The following is a 20,731-nucleotide window of genomic DNA, read 5'->3' as shown; positions in this document are numbered from 1 at the left end:
CTTTTCTTCTTCTAATCCTACATGGCCTGGATCTTTCGGAGGAAATATTCGTCCGCAGGTAGTGGGTACGGGCAATTGCGAGATGGAAAATGTGTTCTTTTTCGCGATGCCGAGGTTGAAAGGTTAGGGTCGCGCATTGAGCTCGGGTGTAGTCCGAGCATTTACTAATGCACTTGCTGACATTCCCCGATAATGTTTGTCAGCGAATCCGTTATGGCAGGCAGCCTTGCACTGCTTGCACTGTTCAGTTTAGTAATTTGATCGTATGCTTCAGAACAGCCTTTGCAAGTGATGGGGACAATCGCGTTGAGGTAGAGGTTTGCTTCATGCTCACAAGACGTTTGGTGATTCAGCCCGTTTTTCGCGTCACTGTATTCCCAGAATACATGCGTCTCTTTGGACTTCATCATGTTCGTAAGGCTGCGGTATGATCTGCCACGAGTCGCAAGAAGCAGAGAATCAAGCCGAACACTTGCGAACGTTAGAAATCGTCATAGGTGGCGGGGTCCATACTAAAGTACGCTAGAGAATTCGGACCGACGTATGCTTTGTGTGATGTTTAAAGAAGCTTCGGTTTTGCTTGTTCTTACAATTTCACCAAGCCATCTTTCATTTCAGATCTCATCTCATCATATCCATTTAACAAAGTACTGAAATCAGCATGTCGAACCAAGCAGCATGGATCACCGAGCCGAAGGGCAACCCCCTCCAGGTCAAAGAAGCTCACATGCCTACAGCCGCCAAAGGCCAAGTCGTCATCAAGAACAAGGCTATTGCTGTGAACCCCGTCGACTGTACGTAAATTCCACGGATGCAGTCTCTCCGCAGCAGCTGACAATCATCAGGGAAGATCCAAGATTACGGCATCTTCCTGCAGAAGTACCCCAACGTTCTTGGTACCGATGTTGCGGGAGAAGTACACGAAGTTGGCGAGGGTGTCACCCACGTCAAGAAAGGCGACCGCGTTCTTGGGTGTGTTTCCAAGAGTCTGAACTCACCATTGGAATCACGTGCTGACTTCACCAGACATGCCTTCTCTCTTGTCACAAATGACCCGGCCGAGGGTGGCTTCCAGCTATACACAAAGTGCAACGCACTTGTTGTCCAGAAGATTCCAGCCAGTCTAGACTTCAAGTCAGCCACCGTTCTACCGCTAGCAATCTCTACTGCGGCAGCTTGTCTCTTCAAGAAGGAGACCCTTTCGTTGTCGATGCCTACCAGCGCATCGAAACCATCTGCATCCGGCAAGTCCGTTCTCATCTGGGGTGGCTCGAGCAGTGTTGGTGCGACAGCAATCCAGCTCGCCGCTGCTGCAGGCCACAAAGTCGTCAGTGTAGCCAGCAAGCACAACCTAGACAAGATCAAGGATCTTGGAGCACAGGTCGCCGTTGACTACAACTCCTCTAGCGCGACTGAGGACATCATCGCCGCCCTTGAGGGTACCGAGTTCGCTGGCGTCTGTGACTGCATTGGAAGCTCAGATGCGGCCAAAGCTTGGGCACCCATCTACAAGAAACTCGGCGGACGTTACGGATCCGTCATGCCTGGAGCTGAAGGATTGCCAGAAGACATCCAGGGCGCGTCAGTATTCGCGCCTAGCGTTGCTCTCGACGACAAGTATGTTGGCGACGCGGTATGGGGAAAGTTTGTTCCTGAGGCATTGGAAGCTGGCGCTCTGAAAGCGCTACCCCCTCCAGTTGTCGTTGGAAGTGGACTGGAGTCTGTGCAGAAGGCGTGCGACGCGCAGAGGAAGGGCGTCAGCTTCGGCAAGATTGTTGTCGAGTTGTAGATTACATTAAATAACATCTGAAATCTAACATAATAAGGCCTTACAATTCCGAAACAAGCTGACTACGTAAAGCTGTTTTCTGTCGATGTCGATGCCAAAGTGTTGCTGAGGTTGCCATGGGAGAAATCGTGGCTGCAGAAGGCTGCTCCATGGCTAGCGCGCGGCCAAAGCTCCCGAGCTATGGCCAGGCCCGTTATAAAACTTTGCTGGCCGCCCATTCTCCATCATTGTTGTTCTCACGGCCACAAGCATTAATTTTGTGCTGCATGTAGCCAGCGAATACCTCTATTAGCTCACTGTAAGTTACCTCCCAGCAGGATGTCTCTCCTTTCCTTATATGATGAAACATTTCCACATTCGCAGTTTCCACGCTAGCCATCGATTGAACCTGATGGACAATGAGCGCGAATACCTTCCTTGGATGTCTGATTTATCTTTCCCTGGCACACATGATGAACAATGTTCCGAGAAAGATACATAGCTGACCTTGGCAGATAGATTCCCGACCGTAAATTGTGACGAGTCCATAGAGAGGCACCAGGCGTCGCGTCATAGTGGATGTGGACTAAGAATAGCAATCCGTTCTTTGAACTCAAGACAGCTTGCCCTTTGTGTGGAACATATGTCACTGTGAGAGGCGCCATCAAGAAGATTGTCTTGTTAGCTCTACGCTCCTTTGTCTGATGAACAACTCTCAGCCTTCGTGACCCTTCATTTGTTTGTCCGCAAGCATCTCTGATTCGCCGGGCCGGTTGCTCACCAGCCTAAAGATAGGGCCTCTTGACGAATGTTATGGATATGTGTGACGTTAGCCCGAGATCTATGGAGTTCACGGAAATCTTGGACCACATCTCGCTTCAGCTAATAGTTTATCAAGACAATAACTGATGATGCAGACATGAAAAAAGCATTTTTATAGTACTAGAGCCTACTTTCGCATGGAATACATAGTTTCAATAACAAGCAGAAGAAAATGAAGGGACGATATGGAGGACGACATCTTTATAGAGGAGTGGTTAATGTCGATCAATATACCAACACCAGCCTATAGCAAAGCTAAGAAGCACTGCAGAGACGAACAGCTTTGCATGGTTCGGCTGGTGGTTCAGTGATGTAGCGCTTATTGAAAGTACGGGGAGCGATTTCTATTTCTCCCGGGTTAGTCAAAGCCCAGTTGTGATTGTTCATGATGCCATGCTCACTGTAAATTCTGTAATTTTCTGTGTACTGATATTGATGATCTTGCATGCTGCTAGCATAGATCTGCCTATCGCACACACTGTAAGGATAGAAAAAGACCGTTGCGTCTTGATTCTCGGGTTTGCGGACGCCATAAGCAATGCCGGTGCGCTTTGTCTTTGGCAGTTCAGCACAGTCAACATCGACCCAACCATTCCCACATAGCGGGAAAAACAAATCTCCCAATAGTCCATTCGGTGATGCGCGGACCGGCTGTTGGTGAAACGGAAGATACTTAAATCTGGGGGCAGGCCGATACTGATCATGGTTCTTCGCGTTGTTGATCGTTCGAAATAGCTCGTCCATAGCGAGAAGTCCGGAGGAGACGGCCTTTGGGGTAGGTCTATCCATATCGCGACACAGACTTCGAAAGCCAGGGCTGTCCTTGAACAAGACAGTGACACTGTCGAACGGCAGGAGGAAACTTGGATAAAACATCATAAAGATATTGACGACCGCTTGGTCAGTGAGCTTGCCGAATTTCATGAGGCCGATATTTGAAGAAGCATTGACGTATCGAATTCTGCCAAAGTGTTGTAGCAGTCTCGCTGCGTCAATCTCACTCTTAGTAGTTTTAGATTCACCCGCTTACTCCTGACAGCTAGTTCACCTTCCTGCGGAAGATCGCATTTCCATACTCAATAGATGCTAATCGGGACGACCTGCGACTGGAAAATTACCTCGATGTCATGCAAAATATCCGTATACTCTCTATGACCGGCAGACATTTCTGACGGGATACGACAGAGGAAGTTGCGAAGTAGTTCAGCAATCACCAGGATGTGCAATTTCATGATTGTGTCGTGCTTGCCACGCTAAGACGCCACGAACATGCCACGCATAACACATCGATGGAGTAAGAGCCAGGCGCCAACATCACACCATGTCTACGCACAACTACTCACCTCGCCTTTACCCCGAACGCTCATTGCTACAACATCTCATATACCTACAAGACTGTTAAATCTACGGCCTATCGTCCTGTGATCGCTACCACCTTTCTCATTTCACTCTTCTAACGACCAGGCCATCAAATTATCACCGATGCTCACTGCCATCACTCCACTTCTGGCTGCTTTCTTTCTCTCGAGGGGCCTCACAGTCCCGACAATCCCATATCCATTCCCCAACTCAACTGCTCTTACCAATGGCACAGCACCCAATGGAACCGTTGAATACCACTGCAACGACATTTTCCCAACCGACCTAACTGTCCTCAACGAGCGCTACCCAGACTACAACACCTCGCGGCTCCATGACGCAATTGATCTCTTCATGCTCCGCCGCGAAGTAGCCGAGCAAGGCGAGATCGCCACTCGCGTGCAATTCACCGGCCTTCCCTCCGCCAATACCAATATAACTTGCCGCCTCGAATTCATCTTCCCTGCACCAGACCAAATGCTTGTCCAAGGCTACAACCCGACCTTTAATGTCTACCAAGTCGAGCGCGACACCGAGACCATCTCGACATGGAAGCAGTACGTTGGAAACGGCATCGATGCAGACCTGTTTGGCCAGGTCAATGGACAGCCTGAGGCGATTGAGAGGACAAGGTCAGTCGGAGGCGTTGCGGCGATCAATGAGACGAGGTGCAACGAGACGATGACGTTTCAGATGGGTATGGCGTACGATAGCAAGGGTGGAGCGCCGAATTATTGGAACTTCACGGAGGTAGCGCCGCCTGCCTGGCCGGTGCAGGGCTTCAGGATGGTATGGGGTTGCTGAGTCGCAGTGGCTGCAGTATACAGGTGTGATTGCGGTTGGTATTGGTGTTAGCTTTCCTAGATCCCTTACGTAGTGTTATCCTAAAGTGAGCATTTCTACTATTTTGTCTCAGGCTTCACGTTGCTCTCTCGTGCATGCTCATGCGGGTAAAGATCCTTTTGATTCGAAGCTGAATACTGCCAAGCTATCTAGTGACTCGCATGCTCCAGCTACTAGTGGGAGGTAGAGTACTTGAAAACCATGTGGACCTTTGTCGAATAGTCTTACTCACTCCGATGCAGCGGCCATTCCGAATTTATCTCCCAAAATTAATTTGCTTGGCGAATCTCACTTATCAAATCGCAAGTGCCCGATTCACACTCATACCAATTCGCTCAAAGCATTCTGCAGACATCCAGTGGTCGTATCTGCATTCATACTTCCACCTTCGGGGTCTCAGGCTGAGGGCGAAGGTCTTTCCTGCAGGTTGGGCATAGCGTATCCACCTTCTCCAAAGTCTCGACGAGACAGCCACGACCGAACAAGTGACCACAAGGTGTGCGCACGGGATCGTTGTCTGCCCTTTCAGCGCAGAACGGCAGTAGCTCACGGAATGCGATCTGGCGTGCTGCAATCTCTGGCGGGTCGTCTGGGTCGGGAGTGAAGACGAAGTTTGGGTCGTCCTCATCAGTGGTGCCGAACGGAAGCCAACAGTACGGGCAGCGCATGTCTTCTGCGGGGATATCAGAAATTTCCACTCGGTCCAGGTTGTCAACGAAGGCAGCAGCATCGAATCGAGGGCGCGCAGCTGCGCGGAGGTGATGTAGCGAAGTTGACCCAAACGTAATTGCCAAAGGGTCGAACATGGTAGCAGCGTTAGCCAATGATACGCTGGTCGTCGTGAAGCCCATAGAAGTGAGAGATTCTGCGGCAGTAGGGGGCACTCCAACAGAGCCTACCGCTATGCTTAAAGAACCGTCTGGAAGGGGACCACCGCTCTGCCAGAAATGGGCATGTAGTTCAGGATACACTTCGCCAGTCGTAGGATCCAGAATATCAGCCCCTGCAGCTGCTGTCTCTGCAGCGAGCTCCTCTGGATTGTTCGCGGTGAAGCTGCCGGAATGAAGTGCGGCTCCTGGAGTGAAGATAGTCTGAGTACCGACTATGAAGTTCATGTGGACAGGAAACGCAGACAGCATTGCAGGCCCAGCGCTGGTCGCACCATTATGCGTCGTTCCGTTGAGATCAGTCGCAGGCGCTGCACTCGAGGTCCAGGCGCCATGCTGAAGGGCCGCCAAGAGACCTCCAGGCATCTCAGAAGAGCTTGCCGGCGGATCCGATCCATTGGGAGCATTTGGGAAAGGCTGGTCGTCCGGCCCGCCCATCGCAGCCATGAACTCCGCAAAACTTGCCATCATGTGTGCTTGGAGGCCTACGGGAGGGGACGTCGTTAGTGGATTCCCATTCCCTAGCGCGGGCATTTCATCGTCGTCGGCCTCATCAGTATCCCCAGGAACATCCTCCCACACATCGTCAGCATGGTCCCCAGCAGCGGGACCCGACAGTCCAGCGAAGATTGCGGGGAAGTTGGATGGAAGCCAAGGGAGTATAGTAGGAATGAGGCCCGAGTTCGCTTGTTGAAAAGGACTATTTTCGACAGTGAAGCCCGGCGGTGATACAGTCGCAGCATTGATCTGTTGGTTGATCATGAAAAACGGAGGCGGTGGCACCGAATTGAGAGCCTCTTGGGTGAGACCACTGGCAGTATAGTAGCTGACGAGGAATTCGGGCGAGACTCCTGCAGGTGGTGGGCCCCAGTGTGTGGGTAATGTGAGAGTGGGAACACCTGGAGTCGCTTGGCTGCTCTGTAGAGGCTGTGCTGATGGCATCGCTGGTGGGACAGAATCAGGTGCTGCTTCTGCTTGCGGGGCTGCAGCCTGCTCAAGGCTGGGCATGTCTTCGTACCCATCGGGCTCTGTAGCTATCTCGTGGACATCCTCCACGGCGGGCGGCGGGGGCCAGGTTCCAGACATTGCTGCGAGGTGGTGGAGAAGGTGCAAGTTGTGTTGCGAAGCGGTTGTGATGTTGGTTCTATTGAAGCATTGCGGCTCGATGTGAGAGGGCTTTCGGTCAAATGTCGGCCCAAGAGCAAACGGTGTTGAGGTGATGGTGAATGTGGATGTGGCACGTGCGCTGAAACTGAGAAAACAATCTCGGCGCGACGTGGCCGCCACAATTACGCGGTATTTGTCTCAGTGCAGGTACATTACGCATTAAGTATGCTTACTCTTAGAGTACTCCACCTGTCCATCCAATCCATAATCTCATCAATCTTAGGCTTCATCATGACCATGTAGTCTTCCTCAGCCATCACCGGTTCGGCCTCACACTTTACAAAGTCAAGAGATATATCGTGCGAGTTGAAGTACGGCTTCCACCAAGTTGGTCCCACCAAAGGAGCAGTTTCCGCATCGTATCGATGGTAATGGTCGTCTTTGTACATCGCTCCGACTAGTCGTCCATACGTGAGGCGGCATTCTGCGTGCCAAGGGAAGATCCGAATTTTCTTGACGTTTTGCAAGCGTCGGAGGAGGCTGATTACGGGACGAATGGCACGATCAACATCGTCGTCGGTGATGGAAACAACACATAGCTCTTCCAATGCCATGCAGTCTTTATTAAATGGAAAGGTCTGCCAAGTTCCGATTTGCAGCCAGGCAGCCTCGACGACAACCTTCCGCACATTCCGCAGCTTTGTGTCCGATATTAGACAACAATTGTGTATTATAGTGCCTGCGAAAATGAATCTAGTCATCTGGTATGCTAGAGTGCCAAAGTCTCGATGGAAATCGCGACAAACCAGGAGAATGGACAGATTGGTGGCAGTATCATATGCCGGATCTATGCGTACTTGATCGTTGGGCGGGAGAATACCAACATCATCGCTCTGCTCCAAGGCGTATACAGCGATCTGTAGTCTCAGTTCGGTGGGTAGGGAGAAGAAAGTGGTCCCAGGTGTGCTTTGCATCCTGGCGACGTGGGGTCGTCGTGAAGACTCCCAGGGTTGTTGGTGTTTGTAGCGTCTCAAAGCTCAGACGTTACGCCGCAATGAGGCTGCAGAGTTGTCAGAATTGTCAAAGCTGACAAGATTCGAGCTAATAAGCGACTGGTGGCAGCTGGGCAAGGATGCACGCAGAAGGATTAAGCAGCTGATGCCATGGCCCGTGCACTCCGTTATCAGATCAAAATTCCCCGCCACGTGCCGTTCATCTCCGGATCTTGCACCACCACTCCTCGTCCCACGCGTCGCACCCATGCGCATTCCTTCTGGTCCTTTCTACTGCGTCGCCCTACTACATGTGACGAGCGCGCTTTATGCGGGCAAATTTTGTCCCGCAGCATGCGACTTTACCTTGAATTACGCGACTTTCAACGACACGGATCCATGGCTGTCACCGAAAGTGCGGTCATGTCGGAGTGGGCTCCGTATAACGTCTCTGTATCTGTGTTTTGACGAGTACTGCGAGAGTGATGGCTCGGGCGAAAGATGGATCGAAGACCAGCGGCCTTGGTGCGATGAGCATGCGGGTGTGAGGCTACCAGACCTGCGTGATGTTCTCTCTCGTTGGGCAAGAGATGATAGGACGAGCCTTCAGAGACTGGGTTATGATGAGCTAAAGGCATCTCCGCCGTTGAATGAGGTCACGCTACCGGCGGCGAATCTCATGGATCGAGCTTATACAACCATGGTACGAAACAATAGAATCGATCCAGATGAATGGCTTTTGCTGAATGCATGTGTTAGGATGTTGCTGACCGCCAATACAAACTTCACCTCACATACGGGTAAGCTGGACGATAAATGCCATTGAGGCTGTACTAATTGTGGCAGTTGGTATATGTATTACTTCTGGATCGTGATTGTGACCTTCGGAACCAGTACACGCCTCACATCGCTGATCGCCAGATCGATCATCCAGGAAAAGTCCGAGTCAGCTGCTGCGAGCTTCACGAGTCCTAGCGGTGTCAAGAGAAGATCCATTGTTAGTCGGCCAAAAGCCTGGATAAAGCGCCATATCACGATCCCCGCTACCTTTGGCGATCGCTGCTCTCAACCCTACGGCTGGTGTACCATCCCTCCACGAGTTCAAAGTCTTACTATTTGTGTCTTTGTTATGTTGAACTTCTGGCTTTCGGTCTGTTCCTATCAGCTTACGGACGGCAACCTCTACTGGCCTGAGAAGGCGGCGCAATTGTTTCGCTACGTTTCCGATCGCACAGGCATCATATCACTTGCCAACTTCCCTCTGGTGTGGCTATTTGGTATGCGCAACGATGCAATGATGTGGATGACCGGGTGGGGCTTCGGTACGTACAATGCCTTCCATCGCTGGGTTGCAAGAGTAGCGACAGTACAGGCCGTTGTCCACAGTCTTGGTTATACATACATGATTCTGAAGGATAGCGGGTGGTCTGGATTTCTTGAGTACTGGGAGAGACACTACTTCTGGAACGGCGAGCTATCGACAGTTGCCATGTGTGCACTGTTGCTGTTCTCTTTGTACGGCATTCGGCGATCTCATTACGAGATTTTCCTCGTGACACACATTGTCCTCTCTATCGTCGCACTTTGGACAATGTATTACCATGTCGAAATTTTCACGAAAGGCGATTACAATGTGTTCATATGGCCTTGCCTCGCCATCTGGATTTTGGACCGCGTATTCCGCGCTGGAAGGATCATTGCTTTCAACCGCCACTTCTGGAACACGCAAGCGACCGTGAGCTACGATCCGGCTTCCAATATAGTACGCATGGATGTCGATGGCAGCAAGAACTTTTTGGCGCCTCAGCCAGGGACATACTACTACGTTCACGTCCTGAACGATATACTTTACGCGCATCAGAATCACCCTTTCACCCTTGCCTATACATCTTCCGAAATCGTACACCCTTGCCCCACACCATCTTCGCCCCTCTCTTCTCGACCTTCGCACCATCGGACCTTCTCGGAAGAATCAACGGAATCCGATTCGCTCCTTGTACCGAACACAAAGAAATCTCCATCGAATCTCGTCTTCCTCATCCGCCCATATGACGGCTTCACTTCCCGTCTCAAATCACATTGCCTGCTGCACCCCAAGAAACTTCGAGTGCTCATAGAAGGTCCATACGGCCATTCAGAACCACTTTACCACTCCCCAAATGTGCTCTTCATTGTCGGCGGCACTGGAATCGCCGTGCCTCTCTCCCACATCTCACGCCTGCTTTCTTCCATATCCCGAACACAATGCATCAAAATCGTTTGGGCGGTGCGCGAACATGCCTTCTTAGCCTCTGTTCTCCGCGACTTCTCTGGCCTGCTCGGCGACGAACGAGTGTACATGGAAGTACATATCACGCAAGATGAAGAGGTGGAGAGCGAAGTACTAGGTGAAGATATCAAAAGCGTGAGGATCGTGACTCAACGGCCAGACGTATTTGGCACAGTAAATCAAGCCGCAGAAGACGCTGGACAAAGTGGACTCACTATCGTCACATGCGGGCCGGCGAGTATGGCAGATCAAGCGCGGAAAGCGAGCGTCGAGATGCTTGCGAGAGGCCATAGGGGTGTGGAGTATCTTGAAGAGAGTTTCAAGTGGTGATGTTACTTGTCTGGTGAAGTGTGGCGTGGCAGCAATGTGGATATGATTGCATTTAGAAGTACATATTATATAGACCATTGGTTTTATCCTCAAGCATAGATTATCGCCTAATTCATCATGCTCAAACCTTCTATCCCGTGTTCGTTCGGGGCAAAATATCCTAGTCGGTCCGCTGGCTTGCTCGCCAGATCCCCAGTTTCACGAAGTCGGATTAATTCCACACTAGAACCGGATAGCAGCTAGGCGCTTCGAGCACTTCGTAGAGCCGTGTTCTTCACGTACGGCGGGCCGCAATGTCCGTGTTCCAAAACTACACCTTCTCTTCTCCAATGACGCCCTTCACCCTTTCCCGAATGGGGTTCTCGTCCATCAGCGCCGTATTCTCTTCGGCCTTCAACATACGCCGGCCTATAGCATATATGCCCATCGCCGCAAGACTAGCCGCAGACCAGATACACCATCCCTCCTTCCAGGTGTGCTCGCTGTCCTTGTATCCTGTCGCTAGCATCCCAATCGTCCGTACGGTCGATGCGATGAGAGAAATGATCATGTGGTCTTTGACCCCAATGTTGTCGATGAACATGATTGCCGTGTTCATAGAAGAGCTGAAGAGGCAAGTGAAGATATGGCTACGATGATAGTGGTGAAGGGTGTAAAGTCTTGTGAAGGCAGAGTTGTGCTGCGATGGTGTGAGGTAGTGCACTGAGTTGTCGGATATCTTTGAAATATATCCATTTCCGAATATGTCAGCACTACAAATAGTCGAAGATCCGCGTGGTGGCGTTGGAGGCCTTCAAGTTAAGGTTTCGGAATTCGGCATCTTCCATGAAAGCTTGTCCCCGCGACATCGAAACATCGAACTGTCGAAGCGAAGCGAGGATGGTAATAATGGATATCAATTTGTTCCAAAGCGAGCTATATCTTGTCTAACGACTGATCGCGGCCTCAGTCGCCTTCAGACTTCCCACGACAGCGAAGCATATCATCGGAGTGATTGCGTAACTGATTGTCAAGAACTTTGCGATTGTCATCTTCATCGATTCCGGTGCGCCGGTGACATCCGTTAGAGCGACCAGAATCATAGCTGGCGGGCCTGTGGGCATCAACATCATCGCAAACCATAGCATTGGGTCGGCGTCGAGAAGGTTCGTTTTCGAAGCGAGCGCCCATATGAGAGAAATGCTGATCCTGCAATACGTTAGCGTTATTCAGTCGAGACGCGATTGCTACGTACATAGGCCAAATGATGAAGCGTATAAAGGTGACCAACGCCAGACTCTTCTTTGCGACTTCTCCGCTATCCTCGCCTCGCTTCATGCGCAACATGCTCTGGCTGAGTTTCACCCCAACGACGATGATCTGCGTGGATGCAAACAGATCGCCAATGTTCTTGAACGACGTGGTCAGCCACGCGTTGAAGTACCCGCCGTCGTTGCTCTTGTTGAAGAACAGCCTATGAAGCGGTGGCGTCAGTCCAATTATTGCACCGACAAGGGCTCCAAGAAGTGGCGCATTGGCGAATTGCCATGCGACTTCAACAACCTCCTGCGTCTTTGGGCCGAGACCATTGAACCAGTCGCGCGTTTTGAGGTAGCCCTTTTTTTCGATGCGATTGGTCGGTTTGATGATGCGTTCTGGAAGAAGAGAGGTGTGTTCGTTGATAAGTCCGTCCGGACCACGTTCGATGTCTCCATAACCGTTTCCATTGCCTGTACCCTCGTCTTCCTCCTCATCTTCTCCATCCTGTGATTCTTCCTGGTCGTCGGGCGCATCTTCATCGCCGGGTTTGAGAAGTCGTGGTCCCAAAGCAAAAGTGAGTGAATTGCTGACCATGGCATTGATCAAGAAGTAAGACTCTGCACGATCAAGTGCATCGGCCGCAGTGTCTCCTCCAACAAGTATGACATCGAGGATCTGGGTCTGCTTGAGTGATTCGATGAGGAGAAGCGGTAGACTTGTTGTGTTGTTGAAAGCAATGGCTGGGGTTACCCAGCTCGGCAACTTAAATACACGGGTGAGGATGCGGCCGACAAGGACGGAAAGGAGCGTGTAGGTAATTGACCATACTGGAGAAATTAGCCTAACTCTTCATGTCCCTGGCCATGCTGGAAGCTCACTTAGTAATGGGACGTATCGAACTGCTGTGCCTTGATGCAAGTTCGAGCCGATCTTATAAATCAAGAGCGCAGGCAAGAACATGCGCACACATAGTTTCGATACCTCTTTGGCAGCATTGGTCGATAGCAAATTACATTGCGCAGCAACGACACCAAACACAATGGTAAGCAAGACAGAGAACGAAGCCTGGATAGCGCCAGCGAATGGCACAAGCAATTCGGAAGCGTCAATGCCCATGTTTTCTATGTCCAACGATGGAAGTTCGGCCGACGATGAAGTGTGGTAGAAAAAAAGGCCGAAGATTTAGAACATCCAGGAGAAGCACTAACTAAAGACTCTTAAGGGAAAAACGATCGTGGTCTCGATCGTTCATCGTCCGCTTGCGCACGCGACATCCACCGCGTTCCTGGCAGTTGACGCGACATGACGTAGGTGCAACGGGTCCGTGGTGAAACGCCAATCCCACGCCCAGAAGCTATCAACGAGCGGAGAACCTGTCTTGCAACTTATTCATGGCAGGAGAACTGGGCGCCGAGGTCTTGTTATAACACGATGGCGCCCCGTAGGTCATGCGAACGAAAATGATGTGTTGTCAAGGTGGCTGTACAATTTGGTGTTGGTGGAGCGGCGTCGTCTAGTTTTTGATGAGATGAACGTACTACGGTGGGTTCGATCGTCAACCGCGCTAGGCCAGTCACGAGTTAAACACATCGAAAAGACGAAGCTGTTCGTTCGCTTTGCGCGTTCCTTCGGATCTTTTCTTTATTTTCGTCGCAAGGTTATAGGCTAATGTCGCTTTGTGCTCTTCACGTCTTTCTTCACTGTCAGACCAAAGCATCGTTATCTCCTTGCGTACTATACCTTAGAACCTGTTTGGTTTAGTTGGCGCCATTCTTTCTTGTTCAATTGTACATTTCTAGTCCCAGACTAGCGAGTACTCATCAATACATTCATCAATACCAGCAAGACAACCACTTCGCCGATCATGATTTCAATGCCTTCACTGTTTGCCTCATCATTTCCGTCTAGCGTGTAGAAGCGATTGTTAAATTATCTTCCCACATTTGCTCCTTCTCTAAGAAAATTAAGGGTTTGCATCTGTCGACCTCATTCCTGATATTCTCTCATCCCAGAAGGGTGCACCTCACTCCTGAACCTCAACTCTAAGTACATCATACTGCAAGAAATTCCCCGTCTCAGTCTCCCAAATCGCCTTGTTCAAGTACCCCCCAGGTCCCTCCTCCCACTTCCACTCAGGCTGCAACGTACTCAACCCCTTTCCCTCGCCCACCTCTTCCCTCCGAATCGTCTCCTCCATAATCCACACCGCCTCCTGCTGATAGTCCGTCCATCCGCATATCCAGACCTGCTGATCGCCACCGGGCTCCTGAGTTGTCGGCGGTCCGTACATGGTGTTCATGATGAACGACATGGTCTGGGCATGGTTCTCGCGATTGGAGAGTGTGACGACTTCGACCCTTTGAGCTCCGGTAGCGCTTGGTGCAGCCATGTTGTACGTGTCGTTGAGATCTTTGGGGGTCAGGGATATGCCGTTGGTGAAGGCGGTGACTTGTCTATGGTATGGGAGGGGAGTGGTGACGGGGCCGGCGCGTTCCGAGTACATGACTACGTAGACGTGGCGGCTAGGTGGTGTGGGCTCGGGATGGTGAAGTGCGTGCTTGGAGCTGCGCATGAGAGCTGAAGGGTTGCGGTTGGCCATCGTTAATGGGCATGTGCTGTGGTAGGTTACTGTGTGAAGATGATAGATCATTGATAGGGGAGGAATTTAAAGAGATAAGAAGATTGCTTGTTTGCTAGATCTTTTGGCGCGTGCACTCACAGACGAGTCGTTGTGGGACATTCACCCTGGAACGTGCGCAGGCTTGGACGGATGACATGATCACACCACCGACTGACGAATCGGGCGAAGGCAACAAATGATAAACCTTCAAACATAATCAAGGCAAGATCGAGTGGAAACTATGAGTATATGTATATAGTCATATTGAGCATTTTGTGCGACTGCGGCGTTCAAGATGTGTCCTGGAATCAACATGTTTTGCACTAAAGCATCCTACACCACACAAATGACTGCCGAGTGAACCAGAACCTAGTCTATATCCATACTCTCCGGATCATCAGCCTCCCCCAGGTACTGGTTTTTCAGATCAGCCTGATCCTGCCTCAACTTGGGTAAGAGAGCAAGTAGCTGGTCAACGGCCTTTCGCAACGCCGGATCGGTGCTCGCTGGCCCTCCCATGTTCTTCAGCATATTTCCGTGGTCTGTCAATTTGTTTTTGATGTCGTTATGCAGCTCTTCCGTGAGCTCAAGCACCCCTTGCGCAACTCCCTGATAACCCTCCTCCTCTACAGCTGCTACCAGCCATGGTCGTTCGTCTGAGCCCACTTTGGTGAGTTCGCTTTTCAACGCGAGCTTTTGTCGCAGCAATGCTCCTGTGCCTGTTGATTCTGCCACCATTCTCGAATATACCGGATCGAGAATTTTGGCCATCATGTTGTTGTGACCGGACGCTTGGGTGTAGGAGTTGAGTATTTGATTTTGACGTTGTACAACAGAATCGACGAATTCATCCACGAGTTCAAGGACTTGCGCTTTGGTAGCATCCCAGTGCGCGTCCGCATCATGCCGAGCATCCTGGTCAGGTAATTCGGGAATAGCCTGCGCGAGGTGGTCGAGCTGTTCCTCAGCCCAATCTCTGACACCACTGGGCATGATTTCCTTCATCTTGTCCTCCCATAATGACCAATCCTTTTCGAACACTTCGGCGAATGTCGAATTCCAGTTGATTTCTCGTTCTTCCAACCTTGGATATATCGATTCCTTGCGTGTTAGGATTCCCTTGCGCCGGGCAAGTTTGGCAATAGTAGGATAACGAAGTGCGTCCGTCAGTTTGTCTCACGCCGTTAGTATTTCGCGCTCCCATTTCTTTCCGATCCCCTCCATTGGCAAGATCGTCCTGCGTACCTCAGACATATATCCATCTTTCACGAAGTCCTTCAGTTGTCCTGGTACACCATAGCAGAAGGTAACAAAGTCTTTCAGCTTCCCTTCCTTGACGATCTCTCTCCGCTCTCTCACCTTGTATCCCTCTACCAATGTTTCAATCCGATCGTGCATGAGCGCCGAGCACTTAAGGTGTTGACCGATGACTCGGTGGTTGGCTTGAGCTGCCTTAAGTAGTAAAAGATTTATCAAATCTGGAATGTGTGTTTGAAAGACGTCGACGTCGGGTGAATCCTTCTTACTCCGTCGGGACTTCAGCCAGTTGTTGTAGGCTTTCGGAGAGGCAGCGATGATTGTGAGCGACAACGGTGCAACGTCACGTGTGGTGTAATAGAGAGATGAGGTTGCCTTTTCCTGCAAGTTGCGAGCCGATTCTAGGGCGTAGTGAGCCCTCGCTGCTCGCTCCAAATGCTCCCTGTAATCATCGTAGATCTTTTCGAAATCCTCGTCAACATCGTCACAGTCAGATAGCTGCTTCGTTACCCAATCGTGACAGCACCTCATGAATACGAGCCTCGTGTCCTCTGTATCTCTATGAGATCTCTGTCCCAGAATTTCTGTTGGATCGACGTCCTTCCCATATCATCTTGAACACATTTTCGGCATGGGCAGCCATTGTCGCGTCGATTTCCTGGTCCGCGGGGTCGTCATCTATCGGTTCTCCGGGGCTATGAACAGCCAGATACTCTTCCTTCAGCAACTTCAGCATGCCGCGAAGTTCATCTCCCGACAGGAAGTTTACACACGTTTTGTACGCGCTACCTTCATTATCAGTAGCAGTGATATACTTGTAATACACTGCGGTGGACGTGCACGCTTTGCTTCCAGGGTCGGTCTGCGCGATGGAGCCTCCTGCGGACGATGAAAGCAACGCATTGATTATGGTACTCTTGCCAATTCCAGTCTGACCGATGAGAGCAAATACCATGGCCGTCGTCTCGTACTTGTTGATATGCTCATGACATCTTTGCGTGAGCTCCGCGCACTGGGCGTTATCTGGGGCTAATTGCAGGATTTCGCTTGGGTATTGATACGTTGAAACGAGAGCATCATCGATGCTATTCAAGTCCAGATGTAGAAATGGATGGTCCGGCAAACTCTCCTGCGTGGGATGGTAAGCCCCTCTGGGGAGGTTCCTCATTTCTCCTTTTTGGTGGTTCCGAAAGTAGTGAAGAGACAAGTCATCCACAATATTGTCAGGTGGCTTTGGAGGGGTCGCATCGGACGTTCTTGAACGAGTGAGACGTGAAGACATTTCGATGTGGATGTTGCACGCCTGAGATTGGTGCCGATGGATTCTGGGGTCGAAGAAAAGCTGGAGGACGGATGATGAATCTCTTGGAACCAGTTGAGGCAAACTCAAGAGGTCGACTGTAAACCCCCAGAGGACCGTCAACCCACCCCCCCTATCTCTAGCACCCAAGCTCAACAGTGCAGTCACCCTTCTCGGCTTCTCCTCAATGTTACACCCAGCGACCGTTTAGCGTCCACTCAGTCAGTGCTCATATGGACGCGCATCTACACAGCAGGGGCTCCACCAGACGGCTTAAGCCATTCGTCAGTCTACATCGCCGGACGGGAACGTACATACACATGCACGTTGCCATTTCCGGTGAAGCACTTGGCAATCAAGACACAACTTTGCTCCAACACCATGACAAAGACACTGAATTAATGCACTGGTAAGATACTTACTCACAATAGAGAACAGGAGGCATCTCTTTCAGATGACTTCGTATGAAGCTCTGGTGAGATTTCCCGACGCGTTGCACCGTGGCTGTTTTGGCGCTGTATGCTCAATGTCACACAAGAGCTAGTGACGTGTAGCACACAGCGAAAATCTACCAGTAAGTTACAATGAGCTAGCCCAAACATGTCAAAACTCACGGGATCTCTGCGCTGCGAAGTGGATATACGGCAAGCTGAGCAGTCTCTAGACCAATCGCAGAATAGGTGTGCGGCGACGGTAAACATTTCAGCACGATTTCGCTTGCCGCAGCACAGTCGTGTGTAGCCACAAATCTGCAAGCTTCCCGTCTCATATCCACCTTGACCTCTTTGGGTTGGAAACGGATTCTGGCGTGGAAGTCGGCATAAGCAGGTTCCTCAATGATTGCATCGCTAGCTAACGCATCGTCAGTCATGGCATAGTTGGTGCCGACGTATTAAAACATGAAACTGACACTGTAACACTATGATGCTCCCTACCATTCCGGTGTGATGAATCGCCCAGTGGAGGATGTCGCCACGTTGAATGGGTTTGAGCAGAATTCGCCATGGAGGGCATGCTAATGATGTGTTTACGGCATGGGTGACGTTCTCCTGTAGTTTCTGCGCGTTCGTAGCCGCGATAGCTGTTATGTGTAATCTGACTGGGTATACCTCACTGCAGAACATGCTCTAGAAACTGGTACGTGACAGGTAAGAGTATCATACTTTGTAAGAATGTGTGAAATGCGAATAGGGAGAGTGTTGGAACAAAAGAAGCTGAATTGGTGATATCGTCGTATACAAAAATCGAAGAGTGAGGTAACGGTCCATACAGGATGCCAAATTGGCGAAGAGCGTAGGAAGTAGAGAATACCCGTGTCGTGAAGTCGCCGCCGCCATGCCAAAGCAACCGATGATACTGGGCGCGAAGGACCATGTCCGTCTCTTACGCGCCGTCCCCCCAAAGCCCAACAACCCCCATCGCAAACGCCGCCCCCGCAAGGACCGCCTTGCCACTTTCTACCACCTTCTTCCTCTCCACCGCCTCTCTCACCTGCTCGCCATTAACCTCATCCCCCTGGGCCTCCAACTCCATCATGCTCCTCTGCTCGGCAGCGAAATAGTCAATGCCCGGCCCAGACACGAAGCTTAGGATAGACGTGTACAGCAGATATGGGTGGCGGAAGCGGCGTGGTGAGAGCAGGTATGCGGAGAAGAGCGTGAAGGTGGTGATGTGGCGCAGGTAGGCGGTGTAGTATTGGGACTTGGTCGAGAGGTAGGTGTAGGTTGTGCGGGCGTTTATGGCGGTGGGGAGGGCGAGGAGGGAGGGGAGGGCGATGGTGGAGAGGGTCGCGGATATGCCCTGTTTTTGTTAGTCCTGGATAAGATATGCTGTGTACTATGAAGCTTTTGTGTGCTTCGTGAAGATGTTGACGCGCATAGTGGGGAGCTTCAAGGTGGGTGGCGGTTATCAACTTACAGTCGAGATGCCGAGACTGACAGTCCCCACGAACTTGAGAATGGATATTGTCCGAGCCGCCATTATGTATTGAATTGCAGTCCCGAGGTCCAACTGCAGTCGCGTCCGGGAGTCTTGAGGTTGTTGTAGCGTCAATGTTCACGATGTTCACGATGCTGTTCGAGGTGCACTATGCGCTTTCATCATGGCGGAGATAGTGGAGTGGGTCCCCACCACGTCAGTTGGTCAGAGCTTCAGTCGCGAGATGTACCTAGAAATGTCCAGCACACGCAAATGCAGCATCGCGGTATTGCATATAGCCTTTATTGATGACCGATAGCCGAGAGCACCAAGTCTTTTACGTCTTGCTCTCTGTTGGAGATTTACCGCGAGGTGCGCATGGCCAAAATGGATTACTATACTGAAACCGAGAGTGGGCTCTCGAATCGTACCTCGGCTTGCTTTCGCGCAACTACATCCATGTCCACATCCTCTATCATCCTTCTCTCTCGAATACAGCTTTGACTTGATCACTATATCTTCTTCATTCCTCACACTCCTCGAATTTTCGCGTCCATATTGATCAGAATTATACAGTCTCCCCAAGCACCTCGTCACCATGGCTCCCGAGAAGTACTCATACATGAGCAACGTGTGGAGAGATGACATCTTCAGTGCGTCCACCACCAACCTCTCCCTCCCCGTCTAACACGCAGCCAGAGAACAAAGTAGTCTTCTGCACCGGGGGTGCCGGCACCATCTGCTCCGCCCAAGTACGCGCTATGGTCGCCCTCGGCGCGAACGCCTGCATCATCGGGCGCAACGTCGAGAAGACCGAGTCCATGGCCAAAGACATCGCAACCGTCCGCTCCGGCGCGAAAGTAATCGGCATCGGCGCCGTCGACGTGCGCAAGCCAGAACTGCTACAACAAGCCGCAGACCGCTGCGCGAAGGAGCTAGGCAGCATCGACTTTGTGATTGCGGGTGCGGCAGGCAACTTCTTGGGCGACGATTGATCAGATCAGCCCGAATGCGATGAAGAGCGTGATTGATATCGATGTGCTGGGCAGTTATAATACTGTCAAGGCCACGCTCCCGTATCTCGCCGAGTCTGCTGGAAAGCACAGGACAGATGGCAAGACGGCGCCGGCGAATGGGACGGGCGGACGCATCATCTTTGTCTCTGCGACGCTGCACTATGCTGGTACGCCGCTGCAGTCACACGTGAGCGTGGCAAAGGCGGGTGTAGATGCCATGGCCATGAGCATCGCAATCGAACAGGGCCCCAAGGGTATCACATCGAATGTTATTGCGCCTGGCCCGATCGCGGACACAGAGGGTATTGAGAGGCTGAGCAAGAAGGAGACTAGAGAGAAGAGCTACAAGGCTGTGCCGATTGGGAGATATGGTACTGTGAAGGAGATTGCGGACGCGACGATTTATCTGTTCTCAGATTCTGGCAACTTCGTCAACGGAGAGACTCTAGTCGGTAAGTCGTATATCTCCGAAAACATATCTTTGTCGCTAACACGTAACAGTCGACGGTGGACAGTGGCGCACAGCCGGATTCGCCAACAGCTTCGAGTACCCCGACTTCCTCCTTTCAGGTCAAACTGTGACCGGCGTAGCAGGCACAAAGAAGTCAAAACTGTAGATCAGAATCAACGTTATCTTTCAGCGCTTACTTGTGGCGCAAAAGCTCAAATTTCCTCAATACGAGCAGGCATGGCAACGGTCAACGGACCGCCACGGCATGCCAATGCTGCGGCTCTTGGGCATCCGGAGATGAAACGCCACTGCAGAGCCTCAACAATCCATGCGCCCAGCAACCAACAACAAAACTCTTCAGTGATGTAAAGCCGAATGTGTGAAGTCCGTTCCAGGGCTGCGTGCGGACAGCGTCCTCTTCCCACCTGATCCTCGATCGCATCTCCCTTTCACCCTGCGTGCATCAGGGTCCGCGGGCCCGATCCTTTCTTTCCACGCCCAATGTCCTTTCACAACGGCCGCAATTCTAAAACATCCATGACGAAAAGCATGAT

The 20,731-nt window shown here is 51.2% G+C and overlaps 10 protein-coding genes across 10 annotated transcripts; 4 read left to right on the top strand and 6 right to left on the bottom strand.

The window, feature by feature from the left end:
• Positions 1–661: 661 nt before the first annotated feature.
• Positions 662–1,789, top strand: SNOG_16389 (hypothetical protein; the record flags this gene model as incomplete). The annotated part of the gene is made up of 2 exons (XM_001806455.1): positions 662–794; positions 846–1,789. 2 exons carry the CDS (start codon positions 662–664, stop codon positions 1,787–1,789), a joined length of 1,077 nt encoding a protein of 358 aa, XP_001806507.1.
• Positions 1,790–2,845: 1,056 nt separating this feature from the next.
• On the bottom strand, positions 2,846–3,756 carry SNOG_16388 (hypothetical protein; the record flags this gene model as incomplete). The annotated part of the gene is made up of 2 exons (XM_001806454.1): positions 2,846–3,551; positions 3,737–3,756. 2 exons carry the CDS (start codon positions 3,754–3,756, stop codon positions 2,846–2,848), a joined length of 726 nt encoding a protein of 241 aa, XP_001806506.1.
• Positions 3,757–4,072: 316 nt separating this feature from the next.
• Positions 4,073–4,753, top strand: SNOG_16387 (hypothetical protein; the record flags this gene model as incomplete). The annotated part of the gene is made up of 1 exon (XM_001806453.1): positions 4,073–4,753. One exon carries the CDS (start codon positions 4,073–4,075, stop codon positions 4,751–4,753), a length of 681 nt encoding a protein of 226 aa, XP_001806505.1.
• A 413-nt stretch (positions 4,754–5,166) lies between these two features.
• SNOG_16386 (hypothetical protein) lies at positions 5,167–7,760 on the bottom strand (the record flags this gene model as incomplete). The annotated part of the gene is made up of 3 exons (XM_001806452.1): positions 5,167–6,855; positions 7,020–7,466; positions 7,644–7,760. 3 exons carry the CDS (start codon positions 7,758–7,760, stop codon positions 5,167–5,169), a joined length of 2,253 nt encoding a protein of 750 aa, XP_001806504.1.
• Positions 7,761–8,907: 1,147 nt separating this feature from the next.
• On the top strand, positions 8,908–10,377 carry SNOG_16385 (hypothetical protein; the record flags this gene model as incomplete). Its single annotated transcript, XM_001806451.1, has 1 exon — positions 8,908–10,377. The coding sequence occupies one exon, from the start codon at positions 8,908–8,910 to the stop codon at positions 10,375–10,377; it is 1,470 nt and encodes a 489-aa protein (XP_001806503.1).
• A 198-nt stretch (positions 10,378–10,575) lies between these two features.
• SNOG_16384 (hypothetical protein) lies at positions 10,576–10,960 on the bottom strand (the record flags this gene model as incomplete). The annotated part of the gene is made up of 2 exons (XM_001806450.1): positions 10,576–10,599; positions 10,694–10,960. 2 exons carry the CDS (start codon positions 10,958–10,960, stop codon positions 10,576–10,578), a joined length of 291 nt encoding a protein of 96 aa, XP_001806502.1.
• A 343-nt stretch (positions 10,961–11,303) lies between these two features.
• Positions 11,304–12,732, bottom strand: SNOG_16383 (hypothetical protein; the record flags this gene model as incomplete). The annotated part of the gene is made up of 3 exons (XM_001806449.1): positions 11,304–11,565; positions 11,612–12,443; positions 12,495–12,732. 3 exons carry the CDS (start codon positions 12,730–12,732, stop codon positions 11,304–11,306), a joined length of 1,332 nt encoding a protein of 443 aa, XP_001806501.1.
• A 907-nt stretch (positions 12,733–13,639) lies between these two features.
• Positions 13,640–16,448, bottom strand: SNOG_16382 (hypothetical protein; the record flags this gene model as incomplete). The annotated part of the gene is made up of 4 exons (XM_001806448.1): positions 13,640–14,193; positions 14,623–15,265; positions 15,482–15,991; positions 16,116–16,448. 4 exons carry the CDS (start codon positions 16,446–16,448, stop codon positions 13,640–13,642), a joined length of 2,040 nt encoding a protein of 679 aa, XP_001806500.1.
• Positions 16,449–17,990: 1,542 nt separating this feature from the next.
• On the bottom strand, positions 17,991–18,773 carry SNOG_16379 (hypothetical protein; the record flags this gene model as incomplete). Its single annotated transcript, XM_001806447.1, has 2 exons — positions 17,991–18,593; positions 18,711–18,773. 2 exons carry the CDS (start codon positions 18,771–18,773, stop codon positions 18,177–18,179), a joined length of 480 nt encoding a protein of 159 aa, XP_001806499.1. The 3' UTR covers positions 17,991–18,176.
• A 444-nt stretch (positions 18,774–19,217) lies between these two features.
• Positions 19,218–20,387, top strand: SNOG_16378 (hypothetical protein). The gene is made up of 3 exons (XM_001806446.1): positions 19,218–19,367; positions 19,410–20,178; positions 20,228–20,387. The coding sequence occupies exons 2-3, from the start codon at positions 19,725–19,727 to the stop codon at positions 20,341–20,343; spliced, it is 570 nt and encodes a 189-aa protein (XP_001806498.1). The 5' UTR covers positions 19,218–19,367; positions 19,410–19,724; the 3' UTR covers positions 20,344–20,387.
• The last annotated feature ends 344 nt before the right edge of the window (positions 20,388–20,731 follow it).

This window comes from Parastagonospora nodorum (assembly GCF_000146915.1).
Source record: "Parastagonospora nodorum SN15 chromosome Unknown scaffold_47, whole genome shotgun sequence".
In the NCBI taxonomy this organism is placed as follows: Eukaryota; Fungi; Ascomycota; class Dothideomycetes; order Pleosporales; family Phaeosphaeriaceae; genus Parastagonospora; species Parastagonospora nodorum.
Note: the sequence above shows the minus strand (reverse complement) of the source record. Positions and strands in the feature narration are given on the sequence as shown.

Bases quoted from the DNA above. Each gene is read 5' to 3' on its own strand.
- SNOG_16378 (XM_001806446.1), top strand. From the start codon at position 19,725: ATGAAGAGCGTGATTGATATCGATGTGCTGGGCAGTTATAATACTGTC. The intron at 20,179-20,227 runs GTAAGTCGTATA...AACACGTAACAG, and splicing joins CAACGGAGAGACTCTAGTCG to TCGACGGTGGACAGTGGCGC.